The 15,819-nt window shown below is 43.1% G+C and overlaps 1 protein-coding gene across 7 annotated transcripts in view; it reads left to right on the top strand.

Moving 5' to 3' along the window:
* Nucleotides 1–13,134, top strand: part of ANKRD29 (ankyrin repeat domain 29) — a 53,654-nt gene extending 40,520 nt beyond the window's left edge. For all 7 annotated transcript variants that reach the window (XM_045458697.1, XM_045458700.1, XM_045458698.1 and 4 more), the window contains 4 exons: nucleotides 2,171–2,269; nucleotides 3,856–3,951; nucleotides 6,191–6,289; nucleotides 11,852–13,134. In XM_045458697.1, coding sequence (XP_045314653.1) covers nucleotides 2,171–2,269; nucleotides 3,856–3,951; nucleotides 6,191–6,289; nucleotides 11,852–11,935 — 378 coding nt within the window. In that variant the 3' untranslated portion in view covers nucleotides 11,936–13,134. The remainder of the gene's footprint in view (nucleotides 1–2,170; nucleotides 2,270–3,855; nucleotides 3,952–6,190; nucleotides 6,290–11,851) is intronic.
* The last annotated feature ends 2,685 nt before the right edge of the window (nucleotides 13,135–15,819 follow it).

Genomic DNA, 15,819 nt, shown 5'->3' with positions numbered 1-15,819 from the left:
GAATTCCCTCCCTTCAACCCCCAATTGGCAAAATCCTAGTCCTCCTTCAAGGCCCAGCTCGGATATCACCCCAACTGTGAAGCTGACACACAATAAGAAAGCCCCTCTCCTGGTTCATCTTGGGCATTTTTTTCCATATTTATTATAGCACTGTAATCATCCTGAAATTTCAATGTCTCTCCTCCACTAGACTGAGTTTGAGAACAGAGGTCATGTCCTATTTAGCATTCTGCCAGAGATACTTAATAATGGTTGGTTGGTTGAGTGAATGAATGAATAATCCTGAATTGGGAGAATCAAGTTAAATAATGGATGTATACCTGTTTGTAAACAGAAGTACAAATTAAGGTATTATTTCTATTGCTAATAATAAATAATATTCAGATTCAAGAATATTTCTAAGGGGCCCCAGTAAAAGTATGAAGTCGCTCTCGGTGTTCATCCTGCTTCCACGCTTTGTTTCAGCACTTCTTCCCCAAGACAGAGGGGTGCCTGTGTCATCCTACCACCCCTCAGCAGCCCCCGATCCTTCTAGGCTCCCAATTTGCCACCACCCACCACTCTGCTCACATGTCCTTGTCCTCCATCACTTTGCTGGGACAGCAGTGGGCAATCATCCTGCGCTGCTGTGGATAGCAGACTGGAGTTGAAATTACATACTACAGCAGGAAACGCAACTTTACGTCTCTGACTGAATCATCTTGCTCTTCAGCCCTCATTCCCACTGATGAGTAATTCAGTCTCATCCAACCAAAACAGTTCCTTGGGGCCATATTACTTTAATTACCTCAGAGCCTAAGTTTAGTCAGCTCTGGTTCCTCCTCCCTCTTCCTGCCCTGCCCTCCAAAGTGGCCTAAGTTCTCAGAGGTCAGACTATCACCCTGGCATGAGGATGGGGTGGAGTGGGGTGGGGACATTCATGTCTGGTCCTTGTGCTGGTTAGTCCAGCCTCTCCTGTCTGAGTATCCTGCACTGGTACCTTCTTGGCCTGTCATTGTGAAATCATGACCTTCTGTGGCCTCATCTTTCCAACCCCAGGCTGACTCCAGGCCACGGTTTACCTAGCACTTCTGATTTCACACAGGCAGGCAGGGGGTCCTGGGTGCCCAGATGCCTGGTGGACCAGGGGTACTGGGGGCCTGTCTCAGGTCCGTTGGCCCAGATTCCCTCACCCATTTCTATCTCTCAGGCACCAGCCAAGAGCAGAGCTTCTCTAAGAGACCTTCAGTTCTGGGTTTCATCCCCAAGAACAGGAGAAAATCCTTTCCCAGCTGGAATTCACCATAATTTATCTGGATGTTTCTACCCACCCCTAGATTCAACCCAGGAGGAAAACATGGATGCTCATGCCTGACCTCCCCCTCCCCTACTCCTTGTCCAGAGCTTCCTTCCAGCACTTGGAAGGGTTTTCTGTTTTCCTTTCTGTCTGGCAGGAACCACTCTCCTATCAAATCCTTCTCAGTCCCTTGGATATTTCACCTTTTCTTCTGTGGAGCAACCCATCTCAGCTTTATGGCCCAGTGCTCACATAAACAGGGTCTTTGGGGGAACAATACACAGGAAATATTACCAAAAATGTCCTGCTATACGTCGCTAGTGTACGTGCCTTCCCAGAAGAAACAATAGCACATCCCGCATAAAACTAAAGTACCAAAAAATGACGTGGCTGGGGTGGGGGTGGATTCTAGACACCAGAAGAATGGCAGAACTGTCTTTAGTTCTCTGACCCTCATGCATCGCCTCAAAGAAAACTGCCCTCTCTTATGTGGGAACGAGGGCCCCCAGTAGGGAGGGTGTGCCATGCGAAGCCACCAGTAAAGCAAACAGACAAAGTCTGGGGAAAATAAAGACTTCTCCCACGTAGGTTTGTCAAATTTGATTCTGCCTTGCTAAGCAACTCCACCCCTTTCCGCCCCGTGTTCCGTGCGGTCCTGCACCACACTATGTGCTAAGAGATCCTGCCATTAAATGGCTGGATTATAAACCAAAACTTGCACATTGGCAATCACGCGATCGTCCAGGCACCGCCAAAAGCCCCTGCGTAAAAGGGTTAAAATCTCCCTCCCTGTTTGTCGTCGGGGGGGGGGGGGGGGGCGTTTGCGGGTGCTGCCTTGCTGTTCTGTGGCTGCCACGTGGCCCGGTGGGAGCAAGCGTGTCCCCTCGCCGGCAGGACGGGACGGCGCCACTGTGGATCGCATCGCAGATGGGCCATAGCGAGGTGGTGAGGGTGATGCTGCTGCGCGGAGCCGACCGGGACGCCGCCCGCAACGTGAGTCAGAGTCACAGCTGCGGCACGGGGTGGAGGAGGGGGGTTTCGGGGGGGCGGGGGGGGAGTGTATGCACCGAAGCTCCAAAATTCAACTCAGCCTGGACGTGCGGAGAAATCGCGCCTTCATTTTGTCTGTAACTCGGCTGGATTTTTCTCCCAACCTCCACCGACTCTTTAGCAGGAAAACAAAGTAAATGTCTGAATCGGCTGAAATTTAGCGAGTGCTGCCCAGTCTCTCTAAATGAAACATGTTTAATCTTCGGAGCTCCTCCTCCACCTAAGCTGAGTCCCGGGAGCATGCGGCAGGCAGGAGCCAGGGCCTCGGGCTGTCTTTGGCAGTGTGTGTCGCTAGCGGCTGCGCGTGCGCCTGTCGCTGCGCCCCCTGCTGGCCCTGGACCACAGTGTAGCCGGGGACGCAGGCGCAGTGGCTGGCGGTGCTCGTCTCCACCTCACCCAGCTTCCCCAGCTGCGGACCCCTGCACCACACCCCCGTTGGCCTCCACCTAGCCAATGCTAAAGTTATACCTAAGTCTGCCTAGTTGGGCCCACAGCAGGCCCTGTTGCCCATAGGAACTGAGGGCAGCTTGGGGAGACCCTGCTACCTGACCACACTGTGCTATTCGCTTTTTGGCTTTGGTTGGTTTGGTTTGGTTTGGTTTTTCAGTGTCTGGCCTTTTTTCCCTTGCTAATGTGACCCACTCCCCTCTCCCAAGTCTGAGTCCAGAAAAGGGAAAAGACACATTCCTGACCACTCTTTCTCTTCCTCTCTTTCTCTCTCCCACTCTTTCTCTGGGTCCCACATCTCTGAAGCCAGAGAAGAAAAATCTTCTAATCTCATTTTCTTTTTTCCTGGTTCCAGCTAAACCCTTAGAGCAGACTGGGGTATTTCCTTTATTATAGGAGAATTCTGGGAGCTGAATCCTCCAAATACAGCAACTGATATGTAAAAGCAGGAGAAAAAGGAATTTGGAAAATCTCTTTCCAGGTCAAAAAGTGATGACAGAAGCTGAATATAAATTTTTGAACTTGTTTTTGCATTTCTTTTTAACATATTTCAATCTGTCCCCTTCCTACTCCACACCCACTCACCCCAACCCCCACAGACCCCTAGGGCACACTAGAGCAAGGTTGTACGTAAGAGAAGGCAAAAAGAAAAGCACATATAAAATTTAAAACAGTAAATATAGTTCAACAATTATTTAAATCATTACAAATAGTGTAGCAGTAATTTCTGCTAAGTCATAAGCTGCAGTCTATGGATCTTTGGTCCATCTGTGTCCTAAAATATATTCTCGATGTTCCCTTGCCCTTTACCCAGTGTTCTAAGGGACGGGAAGGGTATGAATTCCCAAATGGCAGGGTTCTAAGATAATAAGCCACATACTTTGTGTAGCGGTCTTTCATGCAGAGCTAACTGCTTAATATGCTCTAAAATGCTCCTAGATTAAGAGACTTGGCCTGCTCGTACTTTAGTTTACACCTTTCGTCTGTTCTGATAAGCATATTCCCGGTTCTCAGCTAACATGTAGTTCTTAGCCAACACACACATATCTTAATAACCAACTTTTATTTTCTGCTTTGTTAAGGATGGTACCACAGCATTGCTAAAAGCAGCCAACAAAGGGTATAACGATGTTATAAAGGAGTTGCTAAAATTCTCACCCACCCTTGGCATTCTGAAGGTAAGACTTAACGAGAAATTTTACCAATCTGTAAAAGAGAGGCTAGAAATTAATAAGCCCATAGCTGAGGACTGTAGCAGAATCTGAGTATAATTCACATGGTTAGTTGCAGTCTTGGAAGAACTTCCCAACAGTTTCTTTATTTTGGAGATTCGTAGGCACTGGTTGAAATGAAAAGGTGGTAAGAAGAGTGAACCAGAGTCTGTTAGTACTTAGTTTTACAGGAAAAAAAAAATTAGTAGCAATGAAATCGCTAACTTGGAAAGTAAACTATATTGATACATATCTTTCATTGGACTAAAATCTTCCACAAGTCATGAAACACATGATTTGTGTCCCACAAAATATGGGGGACAGGTGCTCCTGTTCCTTCCCTTCATTATCTGGAGTGAAGAACCACATTGTTACCTTAGATGAAATAAAATAAGTCGCAGATATCTGGACACCTCAAAGAATGTGCCATTCTGGAGAGCTGGGTCTGCTGGGAAGTAGAGCCCTAAAACTCTTTTTTAAATTTTAATCATTTGAGACTAAGATATTTCTAAATTAGAATATATACCAGGGGTTGGCAATCTTTTCCAATAAAGGGCCAGGTAGTAAAATACTATAGGCTTCACGGGCCATACAGTCTCTTGGAACTGTTCAAGTCTACTATTGTAGCATCAAAGTCATGGGGACAAAGGATGGCTGCCTCCCACTAACCCTTTATTTCTGGACATTGTATTCCTGGGATTTCATACTTTCACGTAGTATTCTTCTTTTAAATCTTTTCAATTTCAGCTTGGCAGAACACAGAAAAACAAGCAGCCGGCTAGAATCGGCCCACGGGCTGTAGTTTGCGAGCCCCCAGTATACACTTCTGTTCTCTTAAATGGAGGACAGAAAATCTGTTCTAAACTTGGGACAGTGGCCTAGCACTTTTGGGGAATGTACCCTCAGTGTTTATGGATGTATAAAAAGTCTACCTGCCGTTGAATGATCCTAAATGCCTTTTGGACTCTGTATCTGATGTCAACATATTTACTCTCTATTCTTGCTACCAGCTGATACTGGTCTGCTGTTATCAGAATGCTGGCCCTTCCTACTGTCCCAAAGAGTAACTTCTAATCTTCCATGAACTTGGAAACCAGAAAGCTGCACTCATTAAAATTGTTTATAAAGTAAGAATAAATAGTCTATGAAAGTGAACTCTCTGTGAATAAAAGAAATGAGCTTCAGAAATGGGCTTTGCAATATCTAGTCTGTTTCAAAGAGCTCTTTTTTGGCTTGGTATTTTATTCCTAACCATGTTGCAAACAGATGAAGTTGACAGGTTGGTTAAGATTCGGATGGGTCTAATGTTACCAGACAAGTAAGTTGTCCTATGTGTTATAAAAACAGACATGCCGCTTTGGAAAGGAAAATGCTACTTTGCTGGAATTTTCCTATGGGTATGATATTTTATTCTTTCATGAAATACGGAAATGGTTCATTATTATTATAGTAAGTAGCTATTGTGGAAACTAAGCTTGCATTTAGATGCTATTTGTAGACATATGCACCTTCTGGAACAGATGTCATGTGACTATCCATCATTCCTACATTAGATTTGTTACATTCTCTTTCTCTCTCCCCCCAGAATCTGGCTCCATACTGCACATAGATGCTGTCTTCTATTTGCAGTAAATTTCATAAAATGTCAGCCACCTATCCAGTAGGCCCTTCTGTGCTCAAAAATGCTCCAACTCAGGGCTTGGGGGTTTCCTTGCCCCACATAGGCTCCCCTATAACTCCGTAGCGGTACTCCTACCCGCTGAGTGAGTGGGGTGCATGTAGCTGGGCTGACAAGTCAGCCTGTTGGCTTGCCAGCCATTTCTCCAGTCTAGACGGAACATACACAGAAACTGTATATACTGTCCTTGAAGGGGGAAAAAAAAAGAAGAAGAAGGTTTGACATAGTGTTGTTTTTCCTGCAGCAAATTCTAATGTCTTTAAAACTGACAGCCTGATCATGAGGTCACATGCACCCTGGGCCAGATTCTTGTTTCACTTGGAAAAAAACATTGGCAGTGTTTATACTGACCGTCTGCTGTGTACCTGAGGACACTGTATTAGGTGCTGACGTGCCTTTGAAAGGGAATGCAAGGAAGAGTAAAGCTCCAACATTAGTCTCATCACTCAGGCTGGTTTATGATGAAAGCCAAGCTCAGTGCTGATGGCTGTAAGCTCACTCCTGACACACACTGTTGTTCTCTCTTAGAATGGGACATCGGCCCTCCACGCTGCGGTGCTCAGTGGGAATATTAAAACAGTTGCACTGCTCCTGGAAGCCGGAGCAGACCCAGCCCTGAGAAACAAGGTACTCACCTTATCTTACCTACCTTAAAACTCCTTTGGGCACCTCTACAAAGAGATAAGGCAGTTTCTACCTAAGCCAAGATAATCACTCATATGCACCCTGGGCCAGATTTCTCGTTTCACTTGGGAAAAAACGTTGGCAGTATTTATACTGACCGTCTGCTGTGAACCTGAGGACACTGTTTTAGATGCTGATGTGCCTTTGAAAGGGAACATAAGGGAAAGGAAGAGAAGGGCTCCACCTCTAGTCTCCTCACTCAGGCTGGCCCCAGTCCCTCTCGTCATATCTCGGCACAGTAAGGGCGTGCAAGGCTATCAGCAGATATGAATGACCAGTGCATTTGTACCCAGAGAATTATGCTAAAAACCCTATATTGTCAATGGTGATGAGCCAATAATGGTGCAGCCTCCCAGGACAGGGTGAGGGCAGTAGCTGTGGGGAGTAGAGTGATGGGGTTCTATCTCAAAGAGGTGTCCTAAACACATCGAAGTTCCAGTAGTTTAGTGCTATTCTGAATAAGTTGGACGTTCATACCTTGAGAACTGCTTGTGCTTTGCTTGGAGAATAGAGGAGAAAGGGGAAAATTCGCTCTTATACTGTTAATGGGACTTTGTGCCGTTGTTGCAAAACCACCCCGTGTTTTCTATAGCCCCAAATCCTTAGTTTACAATTAGGTCAAATGTGGAGGTGGGAAGATGCCCAAGACCCATAGAGAAAATGATTATCATTGCATTTTTTCCCACTCAACATCTGCAATAGCCATCAAATGTAGAGCCTAGGGGGAGGAGAGCAGCCTGGGGAAAGTCTTGAGAAAACACTAAAGTATGAACTTTTAGGGGCGCCTGGGTAGCTCAGTAGGTTAAGCGTCCAGCTCTTAATTTCAGCTCAGGTCATGATCTCAGGGTTCATGAAATCAAGCCCTGAGTCGGGCTCCGCGCTGATGTCAGCAAGAAGAATCCCTGCTTGGGATTCTCTGTCCCTCTCTCTCTGCCCCTGCCCCTGCGCACATACTCACTCTCTCTCTAAATAAATAAATAAACTTAAAAAAAATAAAATACAGACTTTCAAAGGCAGAAGTGGGCATGGTGCTTATTGATAGAGGAAGGTATTAAAAGCAATTTTCACTTTATACTTACGTACTATTCGAGTTTTTATAAGCATCTATTTCTCTGTTAATTTCTTTAATAATTAAGGCAAATACGTAGAACCTTTTTATGACATTTTGAAAAGAACCCATTAAGAAATGCAATTAAACAACATGCCAAGAGTCTCTCTTTTTTTTTGTTTCCATTTTACTTACCATGTGGAGTTATTATTTCCTTGTTCTTACCATTGGAGTGCTTGAAGACAACACTTCTGCTTATCTCCTTCCTGAGATGCAGATTTGTTTTCCATTAGCTGGCCTGGCTGTGTGATAAGCCAACTGAAATCATACTTGAGCTCTTATCTTTAGACCCTGGACACAGACTTCCTAAAGAGATCGATCTTTCTTACTAAGCCATCCAGCATTGAAGGCAAGGGGAAAATGTTAGTGCCTTTATATGGAAACTGAAAAATGCAATTCCTTGTTTGTCTCCTGGAATTTCAGCAATAATGGTTATGGGGAAATTCGAGTGATCAAAATGCTGGACTTTGGATTGTCCCTAGAGCTACTTGAATATACAGAGAGAAACATACAGACACTTCATGTTGGAGTTTCATACAACGGAAGCTCTTACAGAGCTGGGAGTAGTTACCAGGGAACCCCACCCTGACCCCACCCCACCCATCCGCCAGCCACCCCAAAGAAGCCAGCCTCTTAAAGGTAGCTCTAGAAGCAAGAGTGTTAGGAATCTGGCACCACCCGGGACTTTTGAGGGGATATTCTTCAACTTCATTCATTCAACAAATACTGAGTACCTACTAGATACCATGCACTCTGCTGTGTACTGGGGAGACAATGGTGAATGAAATTCCCATAGTCTCTGCCTTCAAAGATCTCAGAGTTTACTGGAGAATAAAGACAATTAAGTAAGAAGTTGTACTACAGTGACAAGAGCTATTAGCGGGAAAGTAATGAATGCTATTGAAGGCTTCCCAGGGGAAATGACTTCTAAGCTAATACAGAAACAATCTTCTGCTCCAGGGGATACAGGACTTCTGTTCTGGGACTGCAAAGCAGATGCCTCAGGGGAAGGTAACCAATGGCCCCAACAGCCACTCCCCACACTGTAGCTGTCCCCATGGGTGCAGGGGCCCCATGTTCCCAGTACTCCCGATTGAGGACTCAGAACACATCCTCTTCCTGGAGCAGTGGGGAAATAGAGTGTTTTGATGCTATGGTATCATGAATATGGGCCTATGGTCCTGCTCCATAATGAATAAGGTGGCCTTTGGGGGATAGCCTGGAGCACTAGGCATCATAATGGTCCACACAATCTCAGCAACCTGAGAATTCAGTAGGAACCAACCTGGAGAGAATGAGACCAGGTTTTTAGAACTATATAGATGACATATGGGACAGCAATGCAATTGACCAAAATTTGACAACATACTTTGAGGATATAGAGCCTTTTTTAATAGTAAAGTTTATGGACATTCATGGAGACGGTCACACACAGGAGCTGTAACTCAGCAAGCTTATAGATAGAAGTACAGCCTCTTAGATCTTCTCTTCTTCCTGACCATAGAGGATCCTCTGGCTACCTGTCAACCTGCTCACCAAGGACCAATAACCCATGCAACACAGCTCAGTTACTCCTGAGTATACTCTGAGACCGGATGGAGCTTATGTCTGTCTACCAGGAGCATTTCTGTGCAGGCCTGGCTGTTAGGCCTGTACAATGTCTGTTTCTGCAGGAACTAACAGTAGAATTTGAGCTTCTGGAGGGATCTCTGGTCTATAGTAACATAGCATAGTAATTTCCTGCCCAATTCAGTCCAGCATCAGCATCAAGGGTCTTTTGTGGTGGGCTGGGGTGCAGCAACAGGACATACTATTCAGCAGACCATTTGTGGCAAACAGAGCTCCCAAGAACTCCACGCATAATTCCTGACAAGTGAGGTCCCAGCTAGCAGTTGGGGGTCAAAGAGCAGGACCCAACCTAGAAGGTAGGGACTTCAGGAGTTTCACATGGGATTAGGGTCCCAGATAAAGTAGATGGGGTTCCAGATATGGCTGTGGGAGGAAAAAATGTGTGAGGCAAATAACATGTGCATCCAAGCCCTCTACTCCATTCTGGGTGCTTTTCTGCCCTTTAACCGCCTCCCCTGAAATCCCAGGAATATCCTTGGGATTCGTCTATAACAACGGTTCTCAAAGTATGGTCCATGGACCCCGGAGACTCTTTCAAGAGATCTAAGAAATCAAAACAATATTCTCAATACAGCAGAGATGTCATTTGCCTTTTCCACTGTGCTGACATTTGCTGTAATGTTGGCATTAGGTTAATTGGCACCTTACACATCAAAGCAGGAGTATAAACTATACTGGCAGATGGTTTTACAAAACTTTGTAAGTTATTTCACAGATTTTGTAAATTATTTGACGAAAATCCCAGTTTTAAGAATGTGTTTGATGAAGCAGTAAGCAATTTGAATTATATTAAGTCTTAACCCTCGTTATACACCTTTTTAACATTCTATGTAACAAAATGGAAGTACGCATACGGCACTTTTGTACCCTGACGTGCAACGGTTGTCTCAAGGAAAAGCGCGCGTGCGTTTGTTTGAATTACCAAGTGGGCCAGTTGCTTTTTCTTGGAACACCATTTTTATTTCAAAGAACAGCTTGTGTCCACTGTGTGAGCCTGACAGCTTCCCAATCCACCTACAGGCTCTCCTGATGAACCGGTGCCGATATTAATGAATGTGATCTTTTGAGATTGTATGATGCAATGTGTCAACATTTGGAAGGGCGGCATAACTCATTGAACGGATATTTTCCAGATAAAGTGTGTGATGTATCAAATCATGCATGGGGAAACATCCTACCTGTAGATAGATAGATCTATGGATTTTTAAGGTAAAAAGTTCATTGACATGGTTTCAGATTCCATGCTGAAATTACCTTTAAGAAACTACCACCTGTTTAGTATTGGTGTGGCATCAAAGAAGAATATCTACAATGATCTGAAAAGGCTCTTAAAATGCTTCTCCCTTTTCCAAATGCCTATCTGTGTGAAGCTGAATTTTCTTCATAGGGGCTTTAACCAAAACAATATATCACAATACATTAGATGCAGAAACAGATATGAAAATCCAAATGTCTTCAATTAAGCTACACATTCAAGAAAGTTGCAGATCTAGGGGTGCCTGGGTGGCTCAGTCAGTTAAGCGTCAGACTGCAGCTCAGGTCATGATCACATGGCTCATGAGTTCGAGCCCCACGTCAGGTTCTGTGCTGACAGCTCAGAGCCTGGAGTCTGCTTCGAATTCTGTGTCTCCTTCTCTCTCTGCCCCTCCCCTGCTTGTGCTCTCTCTATCTCTCAAATATAAATAAACATTTTACGGGGCGACTGGGTGGTTCAGTCAGTTAAGTGTCTGACTTTGGCTTAGGTCATGATCCCACAGCTCGTGGGTTCGAGCCCCCTGTCAGGCTCTGTGCTGACAGCTCAGAGCCTGGAGCCTGCTTCGGATTCTGTGTCTCCCTTGCCCTCTGCCCCTCCTCCACTCACGCTCTGTCTGTCTCTCCTTCACAAATAAATAAACATTAAAAAATTAAATTAGAAAATAAATAAATGAACATTTAAAAAAAATTTTTAAAGAAATACGCAAATCTATTAAACAATGCTACTCTTCTAACTTTTTTGTTTTGGAAAATTTGGTTGTTTTTCATTAATGTTATTTATGTTAGCCTATAGTGGATTTATGATTTTTAATGAATTAATATATCTTTAAATGTTCTTATTTTCATTTCTAATAAGTTAAAAACAAAAGCTCATTGGGGTCCTCAATAATTTTTAGGAGCGTAAAAAGGTCTTAAGCCCAAAAAGTTTGAGAACCGCTGGCCCATAACATTAGCTGCAGTTGGTAAGGACTCACTCGTGAAATAAATGCCTAGACAATGTGTCTCAGCAGCATGAGAAGAAAGGACACACTGAAGCTGCTCTTGACCAGGCATCTCTTACTCTCTGAATGTTTCTAACTCTGTTTTCTCATCAAAAGATAACCTGTCCTGAGTCTCAGGTCCCTAGCAGACAGGCTGCTCCACATAATACATGAATTAAGTGTAAAGTATCAAATTTAACATTTCCAGTATTTACTGAGCACATACTAGATGCACCAGGCATTATGCCGGAAGTGAGGATATAGTGATTAATAATACGTGGACCCTGGCCGCCAGGAGATTACAATGTGTTAAGGGATATGGCTCAGAGAGAAAAAGAACTCTCAAGATGAGATAAGAAAATAACAGGCGATATTTAGACGCTTAAAGGAGACCTTTAATGCCTTAAAACAAGAGTGAGTCCAGTGAGGTTCCTCACCAGCAGAGGAGCAAGTTTGGGTCAGGAGTCCCTCTTTGGAGTCCCTAAAACCATCCCAACTGTGGGAATTCACTAATACCTATCTTATCTTCTTTAGGCCAATGAACTTCCGGCAGAACTAACCAAAAACGAACGTATCCTGCGTCTCCTCCGAAGTAAAGAAGGACACAGGAAGAGCTAACTTAGTTCCATATTTGACTGAAAGATAGAAACCGTAATCACATTGTCCGAAAAGAAGTCACTTTTCAAATAGTGTTGGAAATTCCATTAAGAAAGGAAATGCTCAGAATGCCCTCCCTGGGTCCCTGACCAAGGAGAGCTGGGCTCTGTGCCCTGAGTCAAGAACAGAAAGGCTCAGGGACCCCTTGCCCTCACTTATGTGGGCTTCTCACACTGGCCTGCGCCCCCACTGCTGTGGGGCCTGGCAGATTCGTGGATTCCACAGAAACTCGTTTTACACTACACTAAGTTGGGTCTCTCAGTTAAACTCTAAGACTTAAACCCTTGACAAGGTTTAAGCAAGATGACAAAAGCCTTTAAAATACTGAAAGTCTGATCTTCAGTGAATCAAAGCATTCTTACTTTTGCATTAAATGTCAGTGTGCAAAAAGACACAGCTCCCTCATGTTTTACACATACACGTATGTCATGCCAGCGTAAAATGTTTTCTTCTCCCCAAAGGTTGTAGCCACTTTTATTCTGAATCAATGAAGTGTAAATTCACATTAAAAAGCCACTTCTGACATTCCGCCGTGTGATTTTCAAAGGTGGACTGTTGAACTATAAAAAAGACAAATTGTTGATTTGTGAGTTGATCCTCGTCTTATTCCAAACACGTAAAAAATCATTTTTACCAAGAATCCATATTGAGGTACGGTGGGAAGCAAGTGGCAATTTGGGAAACGCAGAAAATTACAAGCCATGGGAAATTGAGGCTTGTCTCTTTGAGCTTTTATTTTGGTTCTCTCGTTGGGAACCCGCTTCCCATGCCATAACTAAGTAGACTTCCTATGCTGTGCAATCCTGAGCTCCCAGCACCACATTGCTTGACATAATGACTTTGAGGTCCTTGGATGAAATGTGATATATGCAAGTACAATACGTTTCTATTATATTGCAGGAGTATAAGTAATAAAAGACTGTTATTAGTATTTAATAGGTGTTCATCTATGCATGTTCTTGAGCTGATTGATTCCAAGAAAGAGACCTGAGTTTTATTGAATTATTCCTTGGAGGGGAATCAAAACTTATGTACAGTGCACTTTATAATCAATGGTGTCTAAATGCCTCAGTCAGTGCCTAATTGCACACGCTAAAATTAAACCGTCTTTCCATAATAAACCGTCTTTACCATAATAAACACTGATGGTATTTCTGGTATTTAAATACATCTTCAGTTTTCTTTTCATTTTCTGCTCTGGTTTCCAGGCAATGTTCTGGATGTTAAAGACATGTTAACGTGGAAGAAAATGTAATCCCCACCATTTTTTTTAACCAACTTGCAGTGGTCCTGAAAGCATTATCCTTAAGCCAGTAAATGATCAAATATAATTTTTGAAATTAGAAGATACTCTCTTGGGGCGCCTGGGTGGCGCAGTCGGTTAAGCGTCCGACTTCAGCCAGGTCACGATCTCGCGGTCCGGGAGTTCGAGCCCCGCGTCAGGCTCTGGGCTGATGGCTCGGAGCCTGGAGCCTGTTTCCAATTCTGTGTCTCCCGCTCTCTCTGCCCCTCCCCCGTTCATGCTCTGTCTCTCTCTGTCCCAAAAATAAATAAAAAACATTGAAAAAAAAAAAAAAAAGAAGATACTCTCTTAAGGTTTGTTATGATTGATGAAATAATCAATCAACAGAAATCAGCTTATTTTAATCAATATCACAAACAAAGGCTGTAATGAGTCACCCACAGAGTCCCCAGGGATGCCTATAGCCTGACTAGCTATGCAACAACTCAACAATCTAATTTCGGGATAAAAATTTAGAAAGATCTGTCTGTATTGCTAAAACACCCAGATATAAACCCTTTAGTAACTATAAAGCAGTGCCAATTTCCTCACTGACTTACTTAGCAAAGTACTAAGTACAAATGCACACTTTCCCCCATGGGAATTTCAGAAAGCTATGTTCATTTTGAAGAGGAAAATAGTGTGGCCTTAAATGCTTTATATTTTTCCCCTTTTGTTAGCCCTTGGGCCAAAACTGATTGCTGATCACTGACATAAATCAAAACAGTATTGTGGGTACTGATAACAAAGTTCCAAAAGACAAAATGGGATGAAATCATGAACTTCATGTTTTCACTAAGATATGTTGTCCTTGGCCTATGTGTTACCTTGTTTCAAGTGGATAATGTTCTTGATCAACATTAGAGCTATAAGAATGAATCCAGTAGCTTTAACAATATTTAATGGATTAAATATTTAACAATATTTAATGGATTAAATATTTAACAATATTTAATCTCTTGCTATAGGTAAGAGATCTCTAGCCTAGAAGGATCAGGTTTGGTCTGGATGAGATTATGACATTATCCATAAGAGAAGATGATTGTATTAACCATGCACCAAAAACTAAAGTCTGTTATTTGAAGTAAAATTGCATTTATTTTGCACACAGGTAGATGGTTCTTTTTTTTTTTTTTGATGATGATTCTTATTTTATGTTCATCTAATTCACAATTCAATGAGCTCTGCATCCTAAGACAGAACTAGCAATTCCTATGCAAATCATTTGTTAAGTGAGCCACAAAAGTGTTCATTACCTCCATTTGTTTGATGACATATTCCATGTTATAATTCAAAATAAACTTAATGTACTACCCAACTTACCTTTGCTGCTCTTTCTTGTTTGTTTTTAATCAGAAGTTGTTTCTATGTGGTTTTTAATAGCATGGAATTTTAGAGTGAATGACTCAGTTTGTTGATAAATATATCGATATTTGAAATCCTGAGTTGATCTTTAAGCTTTACGATTTCGTTATTTCAACTGTGGAGACCTTATGTAATGAACCCATACGGTTTTTCATTCAGACAAAAATTCCTGGGATAGTCACGGAAGATACTGAAAATAGAAACTTTTAGTTGTACATTGTGATGATTCGATATCCGTAGACATTGTGGAAGGATTCCCGCCATCTAGTTAATTAACACATCTATCACTTCATATATTGATCTGTGTGTGTATGTGTGTGTGTGTCTGTGTGTCTTAATTTCTATTTTTATAGCCCTTGATGCTACCGGCTCATTAGTCCTTTGCAGTGGCTCTTTTATCTGAAATCACTGATGGTTTTGCACAACTCCAAATATTTGCAGCTGTAACATCAGGAACCTGGAGAGCTCCATGACCATTCTAGCTTCCTTCCCTGCTGCACCCACCCTCTGCAACCAAAAGAAAGCTATGTCTCATCATTCTCCCACAGGAGGACACCTCATCAAAGGACAAGGGCACCCACAAATGCCAACTACGTGGAATCCCACAGAGATGCATTTTGGGGTGGGCCTGCTGCAGATTATAGGGGTAGGAAACTGAGGGCCTAATTTCACACAGTGGTTTTGGTACCACAATTGGCTGAGCCTCCCAGGTAGTGACCAGATGCAGTCTGCAGATCATTAATACTAGCATTGGAAACAGCAGCTAACATTTGTTGAAGGATTGTTATGTGCTAAGGACTTTACCAAGATAACCTCACGAAGTTTATCTGCATTTTTCTCATTTACCCCTGACAGCAACTCTATGAAATAGGCATTATCATCATCCACCTGTTGCAGCTGAGGAAATTGGCTTTGGGAGAGAACCTCTGCATAGCTTTGGCTTGGTGCTATTCTCCAGCCTGGGAGTTTTGCTTTCTGTACCAGAGGAAAGCAAGGAGGGTGGTCCAGATGGAGCCACGGTTATAGCATCAAGGCAATGAGGGTTGTGAACACAAGATATATTTTTAAAAATATTTAGAGGTAGAGGGGTGCCTGGCTGACTTAGTCAGTAGAGCATGAGACTCTTGATCTTGGGGTTGTGAGTTTAAGCCCCATCATAGGTATAGAGATTACTTAATAAAATAAAAATTTTTAATTA

This window comes from Leopardus geoffroyi, chromosome D3, assembly GCF_018350155.1.
Source record: "Leopardus geoffroyi isolate Oge1 chromosome D3, O.geoffroyi_Oge1_pat1.0, whole genome shotgun sequence".
NCBI lineage: Eukaryota > Metazoa > Chordata > Mammalia > Carnivora > Felidae > Leopardus > Leopardus geoffroyi.
Note: the sequence above shows the minus strand (reverse complement) of the source record. Positions and strands in the feature narration are given on the sequence as shown.